This window comes from Euphorbia lathyris, chromosome 2 (genome assembly GCF_963576675.1).
Source record: "Euphorbia lathyris chromosome 2, ddEupLath1.1, whole genome shotgun sequence".
NCBI lineage: Eukaryota > Viridiplantae > Streptophyta > Magnoliopsida > Malpighiales > Euphorbiaceae > Euphorbia > Euphorbia lathyris.
The window spans coordinates 140,174,728-140,191,132 of record NC_088911.1 but is presented as its reverse complement, the minus strand read 5'-3'; the positions used below and the strand labels follow the sequence as shown (position 1 = coordinate 140,191,132).

General features: G+C 35.1%; 2 protein-coding genes and 1 non-coding gene across 3 annotated transcripts; 1 reads left to right on the top strand and 2 right to left on the bottom strand.

Moving 5' to 3' along the window:
• Positions 1-1,155: 1,155 nt before the first annotated feature.
• On the bottom strand, positions 1,156-4,659 carry LOC136220129 (uncharacterized). Its single transcript, XM_066007835.1, has 3 exons — positions 2,668-4,659; positions 1,905-2,575; positions 1,156-1,836 (listed from the first exon to the last, which is right to left on the bottom strand). The coding sequence occupies exons 1-3, from the start codon at positions 2,948-2,950 to the stop codon at positions 1,363-1,365; spliced, it is 1,428 nt and encodes a 475-aa protein (XP_065863907.1). The 5' UTR covers positions 2,951-4,659; the 3' UTR covers positions 1,156-1,362.
• Positions 4,660-4,938: 279 nt separating this feature from the next.
• LOC136220130 (1-Cys peroxiredoxin) lies at positions 4,939-10,806 on the bottom strand. Its single transcript, XM_066007836.1, has 4 exons — positions 10,634-10,806; positions 9,129-9,277; positions 7,064-7,210; positions 4,939-5,340 (listed from the first exon to the last, which is right to left on the bottom strand). Exons 1-4 carry the CDS (start codon positions 10,746-10,748, stop codon positions 5,092-5,094), a joined length of 660 nt encoding a protein of 219 aa, XP_065863908.1. The 5' UTR covers positions 10,749-10,806; the 3' UTR covers positions 4,939-5,091.
• Positions 10,807-12,624: 1,818 nt separating this feature from the next.
• TRNAA-UGC (transfer RNA alanine (anticodon UGC)) lies at positions 12,625-12,697 on the top strand. Its single transcript has one exon. It is a non-coding gene; the product is annotated as a tRNA-Ala (tRNA).
• The last annotated feature ends 3,708 nt before the right edge of the window (positions 12,698-16,405 follow it).

The following is a 16,405-nucleotide window of genomic DNA, read 5'->3' as shown; positions in this document are numbered from 1 at the left end:
TCAAAGGTTTCTCGAGCATCTCGAACGCCTCTTAGCAATCACTTAAACAGCCCCATGTTGTTACTGATTGATCAAATCGTGAGCTACCCGATGCGGTCCTCGCTGCCACAACCAATTAAACAAAAATACAAATTTCGAAGCGCGAAAGAGCATCAGCGAATTCATCAAAAAGTCATACATTAAACATACGTCAAAAGCACACATCCAGTACAGAAACCTACAAACATCAATAGAGAACCACTCGCAAACAGGGTGCGACTACAAAACCAAAATCTACTAAGGCAACACATTGGCACGGTCAGGGTTAGGGATAGATTCATCATCCATCAAATCTTGATGCACTGCTCGCCTATCCACACACTCATCAGTGTTGTGCCCATTTTGCCTATGATACAAGCACGCCTTGCCAACATGAGTCACGCGATGATTTGGGTTCGTCGGGACAGGCCCGAGATAACCCTGCCTGGCAAACTCAAGAAAAACCAGGCTACGAGGCTTCAGAGGGTCAACAAACGTCGGGCCATACGGGCAAGACGGAGAAGCATGACGTCCCACTCGTCTGTACTCAGATTCGGGAGGAAGGTTTATCACCCTTTCCAGTTCATCGGCAAGAAGCCTCTTAATCCATGAAGGATGCGGGTTCAACACAGGCGCGACCGTCTCATCAGGGTTAAGAAAGCCAATACCATCTTGCGGCCAAATCTTTTTCTCAGTCGAAGAAAACGCACTAACCGCTACTTCGTAAGAATCCGTCTCCGACCCAATATACGGAGCAGAACTCTCACTCTCCGTATTTCTTTTTTTTTTGAGTTAGCACCTCGTTTCATCCACACCGGGGAGGCATACCGGGCTTTCCGCTCCCCGTCATGATCCCCAGTCGGCGGACAGTACACATAGGGATGTGGCATCGCTGATATCGCCTTTTGCACCTCAAGCACTCTAGCAGGATCGACAATATCCCGAAGAGACATTACGAAAAAAGAACAAGTCAAGAAGCGACCAAGAGAGAATCCTAGCAAAGAAAAGCAACCCAAAATAAACACAAAATCAGCTCCTATTTATAGCCCAGGAAGACAAGACATAAAAGACAGTTCAGTGAAAGTAAACATCAGATCAATTGCAGAAATATAATGATGAAATTCAGAGAACCATTCCGAAAGATCTTCCAAAATCCGAAAAGTACGATTACATCATTACAAATGAAATCAAATAAAGGATAAACTATCTTCGCCTACTTCTTCTTCTTAAAACGCCCACAAAATTCGACAGCTTTCGCCTGGGCCTCCTTGTCGAAAACATCCGAAGAGAATACAACCTCTGGAGGGATAGCATATCCGGCAGTATGAGCAGCAGCGATCAGCATCATCCGGTCCATCTTAATAAGTTTCTCTTCGCACTGCCTCGCAAAAGCATGAAGGCAGCAGCCTCTTTCCGAGCTACCTCGAGGTCCCGACGCAGTCTCTCGTTCTCCGTCTGCGCGCTCATCTTCTCTTCGGCCAGCACGGCAAGCTGACGGGTCTTGGCTAGTAAAGTCTCTTTCACGCGACGAGTCCAGAGCATTGGCGCCCTCAACAGCAGCTTACGACAGCGCAGCTCTTCGACATCGCGCAACGACGCCTGCAGCAGCTCGTAATTTTTTCTCTTTTCCTCCGCCAGCTGATCGGACAAACTGGAAATCTTGGCTTCATGACGCTCCAGCAACTCGCCAGCACTAGCCAACTTCACATTCGCCGCCTCTAGCTCGACCACGGCACCTCGCAGACCCTGCTCCATCTCCCGAAACACTTTCTCATCATTCACGCACATGTCGAATACCATATTAGCATTCGTGGTGGCCTACGAACAAAACAACACAATGGGATTCTGATCTTTAAATAAGTCACAACATATTAAGGAGAACTTACCACACCAAGCGCCGACAAAGTCTCTATCCCCAGATTCATCTTCGATGCACCATCCATCCGAAATGACTCCCCAAAAACCCGGGCAACCTGGGCCATCGCCCGCGGCAAGTCCGACGACATCATATCCGCATGCACCGACAACCCCATGACGAACTCGTGAAACTTCGCCAGCTTCACGTCCATCCTCTTCACCATCTCTGGATGATCACCCACCCTGTCGACTAGGTCTGCCATCAACTCGACCTCCTCCTCGGCACGTGTTCGCTTCGAGCTCTCGCTAGCACCGCCAACACCTTCGTCCGCGACCAACCCTTCCTTCTCGCTCCCCATCACTTCTTTCCCTTTGCTCATTTTTCGCTTTCGGGACGACGCAACCTCAATCTGACCCTCATCCACCAAACTATCATCGAGCACGACATCGGGTTGCTCCCCCGCCTTGACCAGCTCGTTTTCTTTCACAAGAAGCCCCCCGGGGACCTCTGCAGCCATATCCCTATCATCAGCTGCGGGGAGCACCCCACCCATACTTAGAATCACTTGATTCGCATCTTCGAGCGACGAGAACGAAGCCAGAGAAGCCGAAGCACCAATAAAAGCTTCCTCAGTATTCTCGATACCAACACCAAACTCATCCGGATCAAAATCCATGCTCACCCGAGGATTGCCAGCACCTGTAAAGAAACAACAAAAGGAGTCAAATACTTGACACGTTTCCAAACAAAAGCAAAATCACTATCATATCTACGCCACCCACACGCCTCACCTACAACAGCAACGTTTACGGTTATCGACTCCAACTCGGCAAGCTCACCGGCTGAGAATTTATACCATCTTTTCCACTTCTCAAAATTCGACGCCACCCAACCCTGCAGCCGAGCCATCCGCCACTGATTCCAGATGTAATACCCGGAGGCAAGGAAGTGACCGACGAGTTCGTCCACATCCTGTTTCTGATCCTTTCCCGCAGGCAAGGCCTTCAGATACTTCACCAACTGGATCTCCGATTCCAACATCTCCCGAGGCCTCAGCCACCGACCATAATCCATAGGATCCTCATTCCAGACCACTCGGAATGGAAAGTCCCCGTCAAGCTTCCGGACAAGCAGGAAGCGATGCCTAAATTCATTCACTTTATCTTTCAGACCCCCTATTACTTTGAATTTCTGGTGGAAAAAGGTGACATGCTGTGATCGCGGTCCTTTATTCGGCCGGAAGAACTAACGAAATACAAGACCAGTTGCTTGGAATCCCGCTGACCGGCACATGGAGTAAAACCCGACCATCATCCTCCATCCGTTCGGGTGAATTTGGCTAGGACAAAGGTCATGTTCTTTCAGGACCTCCACAAAGAAAGGAAGAATGGGGAGCCGCATCCCCGATTCAAGTTGTTCCTCATAAACCACCAGTTCATTTGCCCCACCCACATGATGGGCACGATCCTCCTCGTCCAGTGCAGCCAATTCGTACGGTTGGCTTATTCGATAAACCGCGGAGATAGAGGCTAGATCCGCGGACACAATAATACTGTGGGCGACCTCTACAGCGAATGACTCTGGCCCCCTCGTACGCTCCACCCGCTCAAAGCGCCTACCATCGGTACCCACCGCACCTGCTTGCCTCGTCCACAACTTGGTCCTCATGTCTTCGTATAATGTACCCAAATGGCGAGCCAGCGTTATTAAACCGTCCGGAACAACCACCACAACCTCAAGAACCCCGAGACGTACACCACCAACAGGTCATTCCCTACTCGGTATAACTCGTAGCACGACCGACTTCTTCTTCTTCGCTTTTACAACAGGGGAACTACTTTCCCCTTCCGATTCTATCCGCCTTTTCCGCTTCGAGGAGCGGGTCCGCGATGCGTCACGAAGCGTGAAAATCACCTGGAGTAACAGGCAGCAATCGTCTAAAGGCTCCTCGGGAAGAACCTTCTGACATACTCCCTCTCCCCAAAGAAAATAGTAAAACAAAAGCAGAAATAGGAAGGTATGACTGACCTTCGAAAAAAGCAAGAGGAGAAACGGCCAGAAAAAGCTTTCCCCAGATGGCACGAGAAGCACTGAAATACCGAACACTCCAACTTACAGACGGTCAAACTCCACGGAGCGGCGGCCCAACTTTCGCAAAGATGGGATTCCAGTTGGAAGAGACGAGTCACCAAGAAAAATAGCAAACAGAAAATGAGAAGAAATCACTTTCCCAGTGTTTATACTAGGGCAAAAAGTAAATGCGCCGGCAAAGCACTCCCTCCAAACAGGGCCCAAAGGCCAAAGGAGCAAGATCCACTAAGCCATCTCAGCTCACTATAAATACCCCCAACATAGGAAAGGTAAAGATATATTCTCACTCACTACTCAATCGGATACACTCTAAGCTCTTCGATTATTTCCTTTAGTAATCATCTCGAACATCTAACTAACTGTCTTGATCATCGGAGTGTTCACAGGGACTGCTCCCCGCACAGAGACGATAACCGAGACCCACGAAAACCTCCGAAGGCTGCCCAGATCACTATAATACATTCCCTAATTACTATTTATTTCCAATCAATTAACTTATATAATTGAGAGCTTACTTATAATTAGAAAGTTCATGAATTCGAATCACATCCGGATCTGGTAGAGATTTTTCTTTCTTCTTTAATGTGCGTTTCTATGCGCAAATTTTTTTTTTAAAAAAAAAACTTTTATAAATTTATATAATTAACTAATCAAATCAGTTAATAAAAAAAATATAAAATTAAATCAAATAATAAAATCAGCTAAGAAAAAAAACTAAAAAAAAATTATAAAATTAAATCAATTAAAAAACTTATTTATATATTTAAAACCAATTAACCAAACCATTACGTATTTAAACTATTTATTACATAAAACATGAATTCCTAACTCTGTTGCTCTACTGGAAGAGTAAGTTTTTTTTTTTTTTTTTCTCAAACCACTGGAAGAGTAAGTTTTAGTGTCTGAAAAATAGCCTTAAAAAAGTACGGAGCTGGCATATGGCTTTTGCACACAAATATTTAAGAAAATACTAAACAGTGAACAAATATTTATTTTACCGATGAGAGGAGACTTTTTACAGAGCAAAAGCACAAGTTTTATTATGTAATATATAGACAGACATGCATTCAACAAAAGAAAATATTATTCAAAATGACCAAATTCTCCTCCTCCATAATCCAGTCCTAGTCCACATTAGTGTAGCGCAGGTATTCTTTCTTAGAAGGAAGGTCAACCGTTTTAAAACCCTTTGGGAACATGTTTTTGGCTTCTTCATTCGATACACTTGGCGATATCACCACTGGATCTCCCGGTTTCCAGTTCACAGGAGTTGCAATCTTGTGGTTCGCTGCCCTCTGGAGTGAATCCAAGACTCGCATCACTTCATCCATGTTCCTCCCTGTGCTTGCTGGGTAAAGAAAGCTCAGCTTGATCTACACAAGGATTAATTAATTAATCAGTTTAATTTCATTCAGTTTCACTAAATGGGTGAAAATTCATCAGTGCTATAATATAGGAAAATGACATTTAGGGTTGGTTTTCAACTTAATTACACAATTAATTACACAATTAGGATAGTTTTGAAGGCTAATTACAAATCTAGCCCAACTAGAAGGGATCATTTTACATATCTAACTCATGTTAGATTCATCTTACCAAATTAGACACTTTCAACCACTTTGGACAAAATTACCCTATCGATCGATCTACTCCTACTTCTTCCTTTTCTTCTTTCTTCTGGTTCTGATACCAATCATTAGTTCTGATACTAATCATTAGCGATTTTTGATATTATTGACGTATTATGTTCAATTTTTCGTAAAAATTGTACGTTTTTAGTTTGTAGAAATTGTACGTTTTTAGTTTATACGCTTCCTTTTCTTATCGGTCTTGCTTCTTTTTTCATTTGTAATAGTATCGTTTCAATTTCCTCTATTTTCCACAATTTTTCTCAATTTTCCTCCATTGTCATTTGTGACGAAATTTGCCGCATTTCATCGCAAATGCGATGTCACATAATTTTGTGCTGACATGCGGTCACAAAATTTTGTGCTGACATGCGGTAATTGTTGTCGCATTTGTGACTAAATGCGACAAATTTCTTCATAAATGCAACAACAATGGAGGAAAATGGAGAAAAATTGTGCAAAATAGAAAGATGCAAGACCAATGAGAAAAAGCAAACGTATAAGCTAAAAACATACCATTTTAGGAAATTGAACATAATTTATCAATAATCTCAAACATTGCTAACGAAAGAAGAAGAAGAAGTTCGATCAAATAGAACTAAAGATAATTTTGTTCAAAATGATTGAAAGTGTCTAATTTGGTAAAACAAGATGGATTAGATATGTAAATGATCCATTTTAATTGGACTATTAGTTGGACTATTTATAATTAACCCTAGTTTTGAACTTATTTCCTGGTTTAGTGTATTTAATTTTTTATTTTTTAAGACTAAAAGCTCTTAAGGCTCTGAGCCTAAGGACAGTGGCAGAATGAGCCAGCCTAAGGCTCACAAGGCTTTGAGCCAAAGGACAATGGCAGAACGAGCCCTATGGCACAACCAACCTAATGCTCGGAAGGCTCCGAGCCGAAGGACAGTGGCAGAACGAGCCAACCTAAAGCTCGGAAGGCTTCGAGCCTCGGGACAATGCCAGAACGAGCCTAATGGTAGGAGCCTTCCAAGCCGAAACTATCGGCTCGGGCCATAAATAGCATTTTTTATTTTTAAGACTAAAAAAACATAAATTTTTAATTTGTACTCATTTTTTCCTAAAACAAATTTACTTTTTTATTTTTAAGACTACAAAAACAAAATTTTTTAATCAAATTTTAGTTTAGGAAAATTATTATTTTTTAAATAAAATTATTACCATTAAGGAAAATTATAAGAAATTTAAAACTTAAAATGAAAAGGTAAATAATTAGAAAAATATTTAAAACTTAAAATAAAATAAAATAAAAGTACATGTTAATAACTTTTTAAGAAATTAGTGTCAAGCCTTATAAAAAAAATTAAAGAAAAAATATTTTTTTCTTTAAAAGGGTGAATTAAATTCAACCTAAATTCAGAAATAAATTGAGAAATACCCTAATCAGATAAATAAGTTGAAAAACAACCACAAATAGGTCATTTTCCAGTTGCGTGTATACCTTCTTATCAGGATCCACAATGTGCAGAGCTCGAGAAGGGACGGTGTTGCCTGAGCCGTCTTTGTCGTCTGGTTCAACCATATTGAGTTGGTGCAGAATCTTCCGGTTAGGGTCTGCAATGATCGGATATGTCACCTTACATCCGGGCTGCAAATAAATGAGTCATTCAACTTAGGTTAAAATTAGAATTGATATGTTCGAGAAGTCTAAAATCAAATCATCATTTATTTTTTTGTAAATTATATACTTGTAAAATTCTATATACTTAGACTTCAAAAAATTTAGGACACTTCAATTTGATGATACTAAAGTCTAGATTGAACTTTCCAAGTAAAAAAATGTTTTGAAAACCGGACCAAAATCCGGTGCGATTCGACGGAGAACTATCGGTCGATGCTAAAACTTCAATTTGATGCTAACAAGTCTAAAACCAATGCTTTGGAAATTGGATCGGACCGAAAATACGGGATCAGGTTCGGTTGATGCTAAAACTTCAATTTGATACTAACAAGTCTAAATTGAAAACCACATCAGACTGACCGGTTCGACCGCAAAACTACCACGGCCGGCCTGACCATGAAACAGCCATATACCCTGCCGGGTTTGATTGATGCTAAAACTTCAATTTGATACCAAACAAGTGTAAATTGAACTTTAAGTACGAAAAATGCTTTGAAACCAAATCGGACCAAACCGGACTGGCCGGTTCGGCTGCCAAACTACCATGCCTCCAATTTAGGTCCAATTGAAGCTAGGGTTTGAGTGCTCATCAAACCAGACCGGACCGAACCGCTCAAACCAATTAATTAAGTGCAACCTGTTTACCAGTTGTTAATCCGGTTCTTAGTTTCTCCAGTTTCTTTTGTTAATCATCCGGTGCTTAAAACATATACAACACCTCAATTGAAGGTAGAGGTGACAAAAATACATACGACCCGATTACACGACACGAAATTGGCACACAATTTTAATGTTTGAGTTTAGCTTAGTAGGTAAGGTGTCATTTTTGGAGACACAAATTTTTAGGTTGGATTAAAATTGATATACAAACCCGAAAAAAATACAAAATATTACAAACACATGACCCTCTAACATTATATTAACGAACTAACCCGAAAACAATACAAAATATTACAAACACATGACCCTCTAACATTATATTAACGAACTAACCGTATGGTTAGTGTTGACATAGACCCTGTTAGCTGATTACATTAGCTGTTAGCTGATTACATTAGCTGATTACATTACATTAGCTGTTAGCTGATTTGACTTGTAGACCTGTTTGGTAAAAATTAGCTGATTGATAATAGCGGTTTGTGCAAAAAGACGAATAAGGACATTAATTTTGGAGCAGGAGATGAAGGAGTCTATCTATCAGGGTTAAAGAAGTCCATTAATTTTAATATTTCAAAATGCTAATTGAAAAAGCTCCTTTTAAGAGCCTTTTCTAAATTAGCGTTTTCATCCCAAAACTCTCTCCCAAACCTCTCTCCACCAAACACTCCAATCAGCGGCGGTTTCAGTGGTCAAACCTCTAAAATTGATCAAAACCGCTCTTTTTATCCCAAAACGCTCTTTACCAAAGAGGGCCATAATAATCTAAAAATGACATAAAATATTTAAAAAGTAATAGTACCATTTCATATATTTTTAAACCCGAAAATACAATATAAAATCGACACTAATTCGAAAATGCGACATAAAATCAACACTAATCAGAACAGATTAAATGACACGATAATTACCTGGTCTAATTTGACACTAATGAGTTTAAAAAAAAAAAAACGTTCAAATCATGGTGAATCAAGCTACAAATAATATGAACAAAAGATTAAATTGACTCAGCTTGTCATTTTAAACTAATTTACCCATTTGCCTAAATTAACCGACTATATTCAATTTCAACCTCCAAAATTGATCTTAATTCAATATAATACCATATAAATTTTTACATGCATCAATTTTGGACTAAATTGAAAACAAATACCAAACTAAATTGATACCTAAACTAAACCATCTTATCATAATGGAATCTGAAAGTACAAAATATAGATATGCTTACGGTGTGGGCTTCAACGTCTTTAATCCATTCAACATGAGAGAGAACATCATCGCACGACAAGCCCAGCAACTTCACGCCTCTTTTCTCAAACTCCGGACCATAAGCAGCCATCTTGCCCAGTTCCGTCGTGCACACTGGCGTGAAATCGCCTGAAAATTCACCAGTTAATTTGCTTAATTAATAGCTCTAATTAAAAATCAAACATGTAATTAATTAGTAATTAAAAATCAAAATGGCCCTCAAATTGCAGTTATAAATTATTTAGCCCAAATCAAATTTTACATATCAACTCAGCCCTCAAATTTTCGAATTTTGAGGGATCGACCCGATTTTTTTCCATTTTTGGTATTAATTAGAAATTAAAAATCAAAATGGCCCTCAAACTTGCTGTTATAATCAATTTAATCCAAATCGAAATTTATATATCAACTCAGCTTTCAAAGTGTCAAATTTTGAAGGATTGGCCTGATTGTTTTCAATATTTGGTATTAAATTTGATTGTATCCGGATTAAACTCGTCACATTTTTACATTTTTTTATAAATTGACTTAAAAATATTATATCCAGATTAATTTGTCAAAATTTGATAAATTCAAATAGGGGTGAGTATGGTGGTACAATTCGAAAATTCGAAAATTTTCCGAAATTGTAAATCTAATAAAATCAACAATCTAATAAAATCAATTCAATGGTATAATTTAATTCTGGATTTTTTTTTTAATCCAATTTTGGATTTTTTTTCTAGATATTCGATTCGGTTGACTTATTCAGTCTTAACTTCAAAGCTAGAGTTTAAATAAGATCAGATCTATTTAGGTATTAAGTAAGCCCTCAAATTGTCGAATTTGTACAAATTGACTCAAATTTTTGGTATTAAAAATAATTATATAGAGTTAATTTTAAAAAATGTAAAAATGTAATTAATTAGAAATTAAAAGTTAAAATAACCCTGAAACTTCAATTTAGCTCAAAATCATATCGAAATTTAAGTATCAAACTCGGTCTCTAAAAGTATAACTCAGGGCTCTAAAATTGTCGAATTTTGACAAATCAACCCAATTTTCTTCAAATTTTAAAACTCGGTCTTTAAAAGTATAACTCGGGGCTCTAAAATTGTCGAATTTTGACAAATCAACCCAATTTTCTTCAAATTTTAAAACTCGGTCTCTAAAAGTATAACTCGGGGCTCTAAAATTGTCGAATTTTCTAAGCTGATTTTTTGTATTAAAAATACTATATCCAGATCAATTTTATCAAATTTGATAACTACAAAGCTACATTTAGATCAGATCAATTTAGTCTAAATCAAAATTTAAATATGAATTCAGCTTCAAATGGTCAAATTTTGATAAATTCATTCAATTTTTAGTATTAAAAATGATTGAAAATTTTGACAATTTAACCCAATTTGTCAAAATGTAATATCTTCAAAGATTTGAAATAAAATAATCATGACAGAAAAGACAATTTTAACCCTTAATACAATTAATCAGATACATACATACCTGGATGAGAAAAGAGAATGGTCCATGAATCTATGTAATCATGAAGCTTGATAACTCCATGGGTAGTTTCAACTTCAAGGTTAGGAATAGTGTCTCCGAGGGTAAGGCCTGGCATTTTTAAAATAATTTCTTCAATTCAAGCAAAGCTTTGTACTCTGTTTATTTATGGTTTAATCGGAATTTCTCAGAATATAAAGAGTGGTTTGGTTTCTGCATGAAGAGAACGTGGCAAGCGTCGTGGCTAAAGTCTGGTAGCAGTTGCTTACGTGTTACTGCTATTCTCTACTTTCTTTCCACGTGTACTCTCCACGTATTATTTATGTTTTTTTATGGAAAAATGTATAATTAAGCCTCTGCCATTTATCTGTTTTAATGGGGTAAATTTCAAATAAAACTCATTTGGTTTTATTAATTTTTAAATAAAGGACTATAGTTTATTTTTTGTCAAAACGAGAATTGAAGTTTCGTACTTGAATTAATGCTATTAAAACCATCTTTAACGACTTGAAAATGAAAATTTTCAAGAATTAAAGTTGTTCAATGTCATATTTTGTATGGAACTACATTTTTTATTTTCGAAAATCATCTTTTTTTGATCTTTCTCTCTCTTTACCAAACTTCATCTAAATAATCTCAAAATAAAAAAGTTGAAGAATTAAAATTGCTTACAATATTAGTAGTTCTTAAAATATGTCATTTTTGAAGTTGTCAAATGTGATTTTAATAGTATAAATCGAAAAGGTCCTTATTTTGCTAAAGTTGAAAACCGCAATCCTCGTTTTGACAAAAAGTAAACCACAATCCTTTATATGAAAATTAGTGAAACCACATGGGTTTTATTTGAAATCTACCCTTTTAATAATTAAGTTCTCGATTAATTATTTTTCCACATTGAGCTATTAGTAATTGATTTTGTTATAGATCAGATCTTTATTTAATTTTTTCATCGAGTTAGACGACAAATATAGTTAAAGGATTCAGTATATTGACATGAAAATCTTGATTAGATGAGAAAGAATTACAGAAATCGATTTTTAGTAGGTTATTCTAAATTGGAAATCGAGTTTGAAAAACTTATTGGAAATGGATTTTGGTGTTAGAAAAGAAAATTGATTTGACGATTTTGATGTTGGAAATCGCAAAATGGGAGAGAAGATTAAACCTGAAAGAACTTACTGGAAATTAGTTTATATATTTTTTTTACTTTTTAATTATTTTATCTCTTCTAATTAGGGAACTCTTATTTTTATTTGTCCATGTCAACAAGCTGAGTTGTCCTAACAATGTATGCAGCCCAAACTCGATGGAAAAGTTAAATAAGGTCAGATCCATAACCGATTTAATGAGCTCAATTTGAATAAAAATTGATCAAAGGTTTAGTGTTTAAAACGTGCATATACATGAATTTTTTTACCAACAACTTTTAAAATAGTTCAATTTTATCTCTAATATTAGCCCACGAGAGTAATTTTATCTCTAATATTAGCAAATTGGGTCAATTTTAGATATTATTACACGTAAGTTTATTCTAAAAAAACTATATGTTTTGTGATTTAATAATAGAATTAAAAATTAATATTTTTAAATTCGGTAAAATATTTGAATTTTTATGTCCAGCCTGTATAAAATATAATATGTTTTTCAATTTTTTTTTAATTTGACGTTTAATCATATATTTGTGATCGGTTACTAATGAGTGATAAAATGTCACACATTTGAAGTATAGATGTCAAGATTCATGACCGAAAATATAATCTGATGGATAATTTTTCCAATTGACCCAATTTGTCAATGTTAGGGGTAAATTTGTTCTTGACCGCTAACGTTAAAGATAAAATTGCACTATTTTAAACATTAAAAGTAAAATTGCTATTATGTGTAAATGTTAGAGGTGTTTTTACATCTTATTTTTTTTTATTACGTATTTTGGAGGAACTCTCCACATATTATATATGTTTTTTATGAGGTGTGTTTGAGGAAATTTCATTAAAGGGGATGTAGCTCACATGGTAGAGCGCTCGCTTTGCATGCGAGAGGTACGGGGTTCGATACCCTGCATCTCCAATTTATTTTTTCCCAAAATGCTAATTAACCTCTAAATTTTTAAAAAAATTTAGGTTTTTAATTCCAATATAAAAAGTTTTATTAGCTTAGCTAATAGCACTATAAAAAAAAAAAACTAAATCAACACAAGAATTTGGAAGTTTTTTTTATTAATTTTATAAATATTCTTTTCATTACAAATGATGAAATCGGAAAATAAAGCGATAATTACAGCTGGAAAAAAAACTATGTTAATTTCGTGGAGAAATTATGTTCAGTAAACGCCGTTAGTCATAATTTAATTGAACAATGATAAAATTATTGGCAAAGTTGAAATTGAAAACAACAAATTTGAAGTTGGGAATGAATTGACGACTCGTCGATATATAGAGCTTAAATTAATCTTGTGTTTGTGGATGACAATTGTTGTGATTTGATCAAACAGAGAATTAAACGAATATAGACTAAAGGCTAGAGAAATTTTAAGTGCAGCAAATGCAGGAAAGAGATAAATTTTATTGTAGGAGTTGATTGGGGTTTAGTTGGGGATTTGGAATGGTGATTTAGGATAAATAGCTAAAATCTTCAATCATTATGTCTCTTGGCTTCCTTCATTTACTCCCACTATCTCTACTAATTAGTTTTGGAGAGATGGAACAAAAAAACGTAGGTAGTGCATAATTGGCGCCACAAAAATAACATGAGGACTCCATCTCCTCGAGACCATGACCCGTCTCGTCGAGACAGTGCAAAATTTTTATGTAATCACGAGATAGAGACCCATCTCGTCGAGACGTGGTCCCGTCTCGCCGGGACCTATTTTTATTATTATTATTTTATTTAAGTTTTTCATTTTTCAATATGTTTTACTATTTTCTGCTGTTTTATATGGAATAGAACGATCCCTAACAATTGTCTCCCTTTTTTATGTGTGAAGAAAAAAAATTAAGTTGATTTTGAACATAAAAGACAATAAGTTATTTGTTTTTCTTTTAAGAATTTCAAATTTTAAGTTAGAAGTCTACGGCTAAAAAGAACTAAGTCCCTCCATCCTATCACTCCGAAGGATCTACAGTAAAACCTTCGTAAATTAATACTCTATAAATTAATAATCTCTTTAAAATAATAATTTTTTTTGATCCGACTTAGACCAATTCAATAAATTAATACTCGATAAATTAATATCTCTGTAAATTAATAAAATTTTATGGTTTCAACATTTAATAATAGAGATTTTACTATATAAAGTTCAAAAAGCATAAAATTCTCAATTTTTGTTTTTTTCATATCACGTTTTCTTCTTTTATTTTCTCCATCTTTCTTTCAACTTTATCATTCTTCCAAAATAACTAAGAATAAAAGCAAAAGGATTCAAAAAGCTTTCAAGCATCATAAACTAACGATTATGTAAATTCTCTTAATTGATAAAGTTGTTTGGAATGTCTGAATGTGACAGTCAAATAATAGTTAAATTAATCTTTTCAAAATTTTGGTGACTTGCGACTAAAATTGATTTTGGTTGAAAACGTTAGGGTTAAATTTGGATCATTTTGTACGCTAGGACTAAATTTGCACCTCCTTTAAAACGTTAGAGTTAAATTAGCCTTTTAACCAGCCACATATAGTACAACAAATACTCGCCAAATGAAGAAGATAAGCCAATACCTATAAAAGGAGATATGACCAGAGGATTCGCCATTCAGCTCACATGAGTTTAGGATCCGCCATCATATCCCAGACAGTTATAAGAACATTAAAGGATTAAACTGAACCAACCATCCTTAATGCCGAAAACGGTTATATAATAATTAATAGCCATTAAATGAGAATTAAAGGCATGATTATTTAGCTTCATATCCATTGAATGTCAAAAGTTAAAAAAAAACCTATATAAATACTCCAACTCTACACAACCTGAGGTACACGAACTAAATCCTAAATACTTTAGTAATTATTCTTATTGTTTAGAAACACTTTACTAACTTTGGCATCAGAGTATCTCCGCCGATTCTAACGGCACCTCACAGGGATGAGCTCCGGTAAGAGCCACGTTTCACAAATATCACTAAGCTCTTAATCTTTTATTTGGATACATTAAGCCCTTAATCATTTATTTTTGGTCTCATTTAATTAAGTTAAAAAGTTGTTATTCATTTCATATGTGTTTGAAATTATATTTTTTACAGTTTGAATTAAAGGTTTTACAATTTTTCTATAGTCATACATATATAAAAAAACTTGTTTTCACGAAAATACAAATTCCGAACGCATGTGAAATGAATAATACTCTGCTAACCGAACATTATATTGTTTTTGGTTGTCATTAAGAGCTTAATATGAGAAAAAATAAAAGATCAAGAGTTTAATGAACCGAAAGTTGAAAGATCGGGAGCCTTATAATACTTTTTGCCATATAAAATAATTTGGGTAAACAATTTATTAGTCATCGTCTTTTTACCTAACACACTGTTTAGTATCCTAGTTTGAAATATACATTATAAGGTCTCTATTTTTTGTCAATATTAATCATTTGGTCATTCTATCTATTTTTTTAGATTTTTAACCGAACATATCTTAGCTTTTAGGACAGCCATGGTAGATACAAACTGGTAATATTACCCCGTTAGTTTCTGTTTGTCTGTTTATGCCAAATATAACAGTTAAAAATATAAAAAAATAGATAAAATGACCAAATGGTTAATATTGACAAAATTTAGGGACCTTTATTCTATGTTTTTAAAAATAAATTAGGTAAAAAAGAGGAAACTAATAAATTATTTACCCTATAAAATTCAAAGTTCAATCATTTTGTTGAAATAAATTAAAGTTTAGTGACTATTTTAAAATAAAGGGATAAGGTGCAAAAATACCTCTAACGTTTATAAGCAGGAGCAATTTGACCTTAATGTCTAAAATGATGCAATTTTATCCCTAATATTGGCAGCTAAGAGCAATTCTACCCCTAACGTTGTCAAGTTGGACCAATTTAAAAAATAATTCATCAAATTCTCTTTTCGGTCATAAATCTTGTCATCTACACTTCACATGTGAGTCATTTTTATCACTCATTAATAACAGATTATAAACATATAAAAAAAGATGTGAATGTTTTTAAAAAATATACCATGTCTATTGTACGATTTGAAAAAAAATTTCAAAAAATTTCACCGAACTTATAAATATTAATCTCCAATTCTATTATTAAATCATACAAAATATGATTTTTTTTTTTATAAAACGAACTAATATGTCATTAGTGCAGAATAAAAAACAAAATATAGATGTTTTTTTTGTTAAGGGATACAATTGATCCTAATTATAAATGTTATTTTTACACCTTATCCTAAAATAAATGTAAAAGTTGGTTCACCGTTAATGTATTTAACTCCCCTAAAAAATGGGTAAATTACACCCATGGCCACTCAATTTTACCTATTTTAATATTATGACTGTTGAATTTCAATTCTTAACGGTATAGCCACCGAACTTTACACTTTTTAACACAAACGACCACTCAATTTTAACTAACTCCTCAAAGTGACCGTTAACGACCTCAAAATGAAAATATTCAAAAATTAAAATTGTTCAGAACGACATTTACCATGAAACCACATTTTTTATTTTCTAAAATCATATTTTTTTAGCTTTCTTTTTCTAAAAATTCACTCTCTCTCCTAACAAAACGACACCTAAATGACTTCAAAACGAAAATTTTCAAGAATTAAAGTT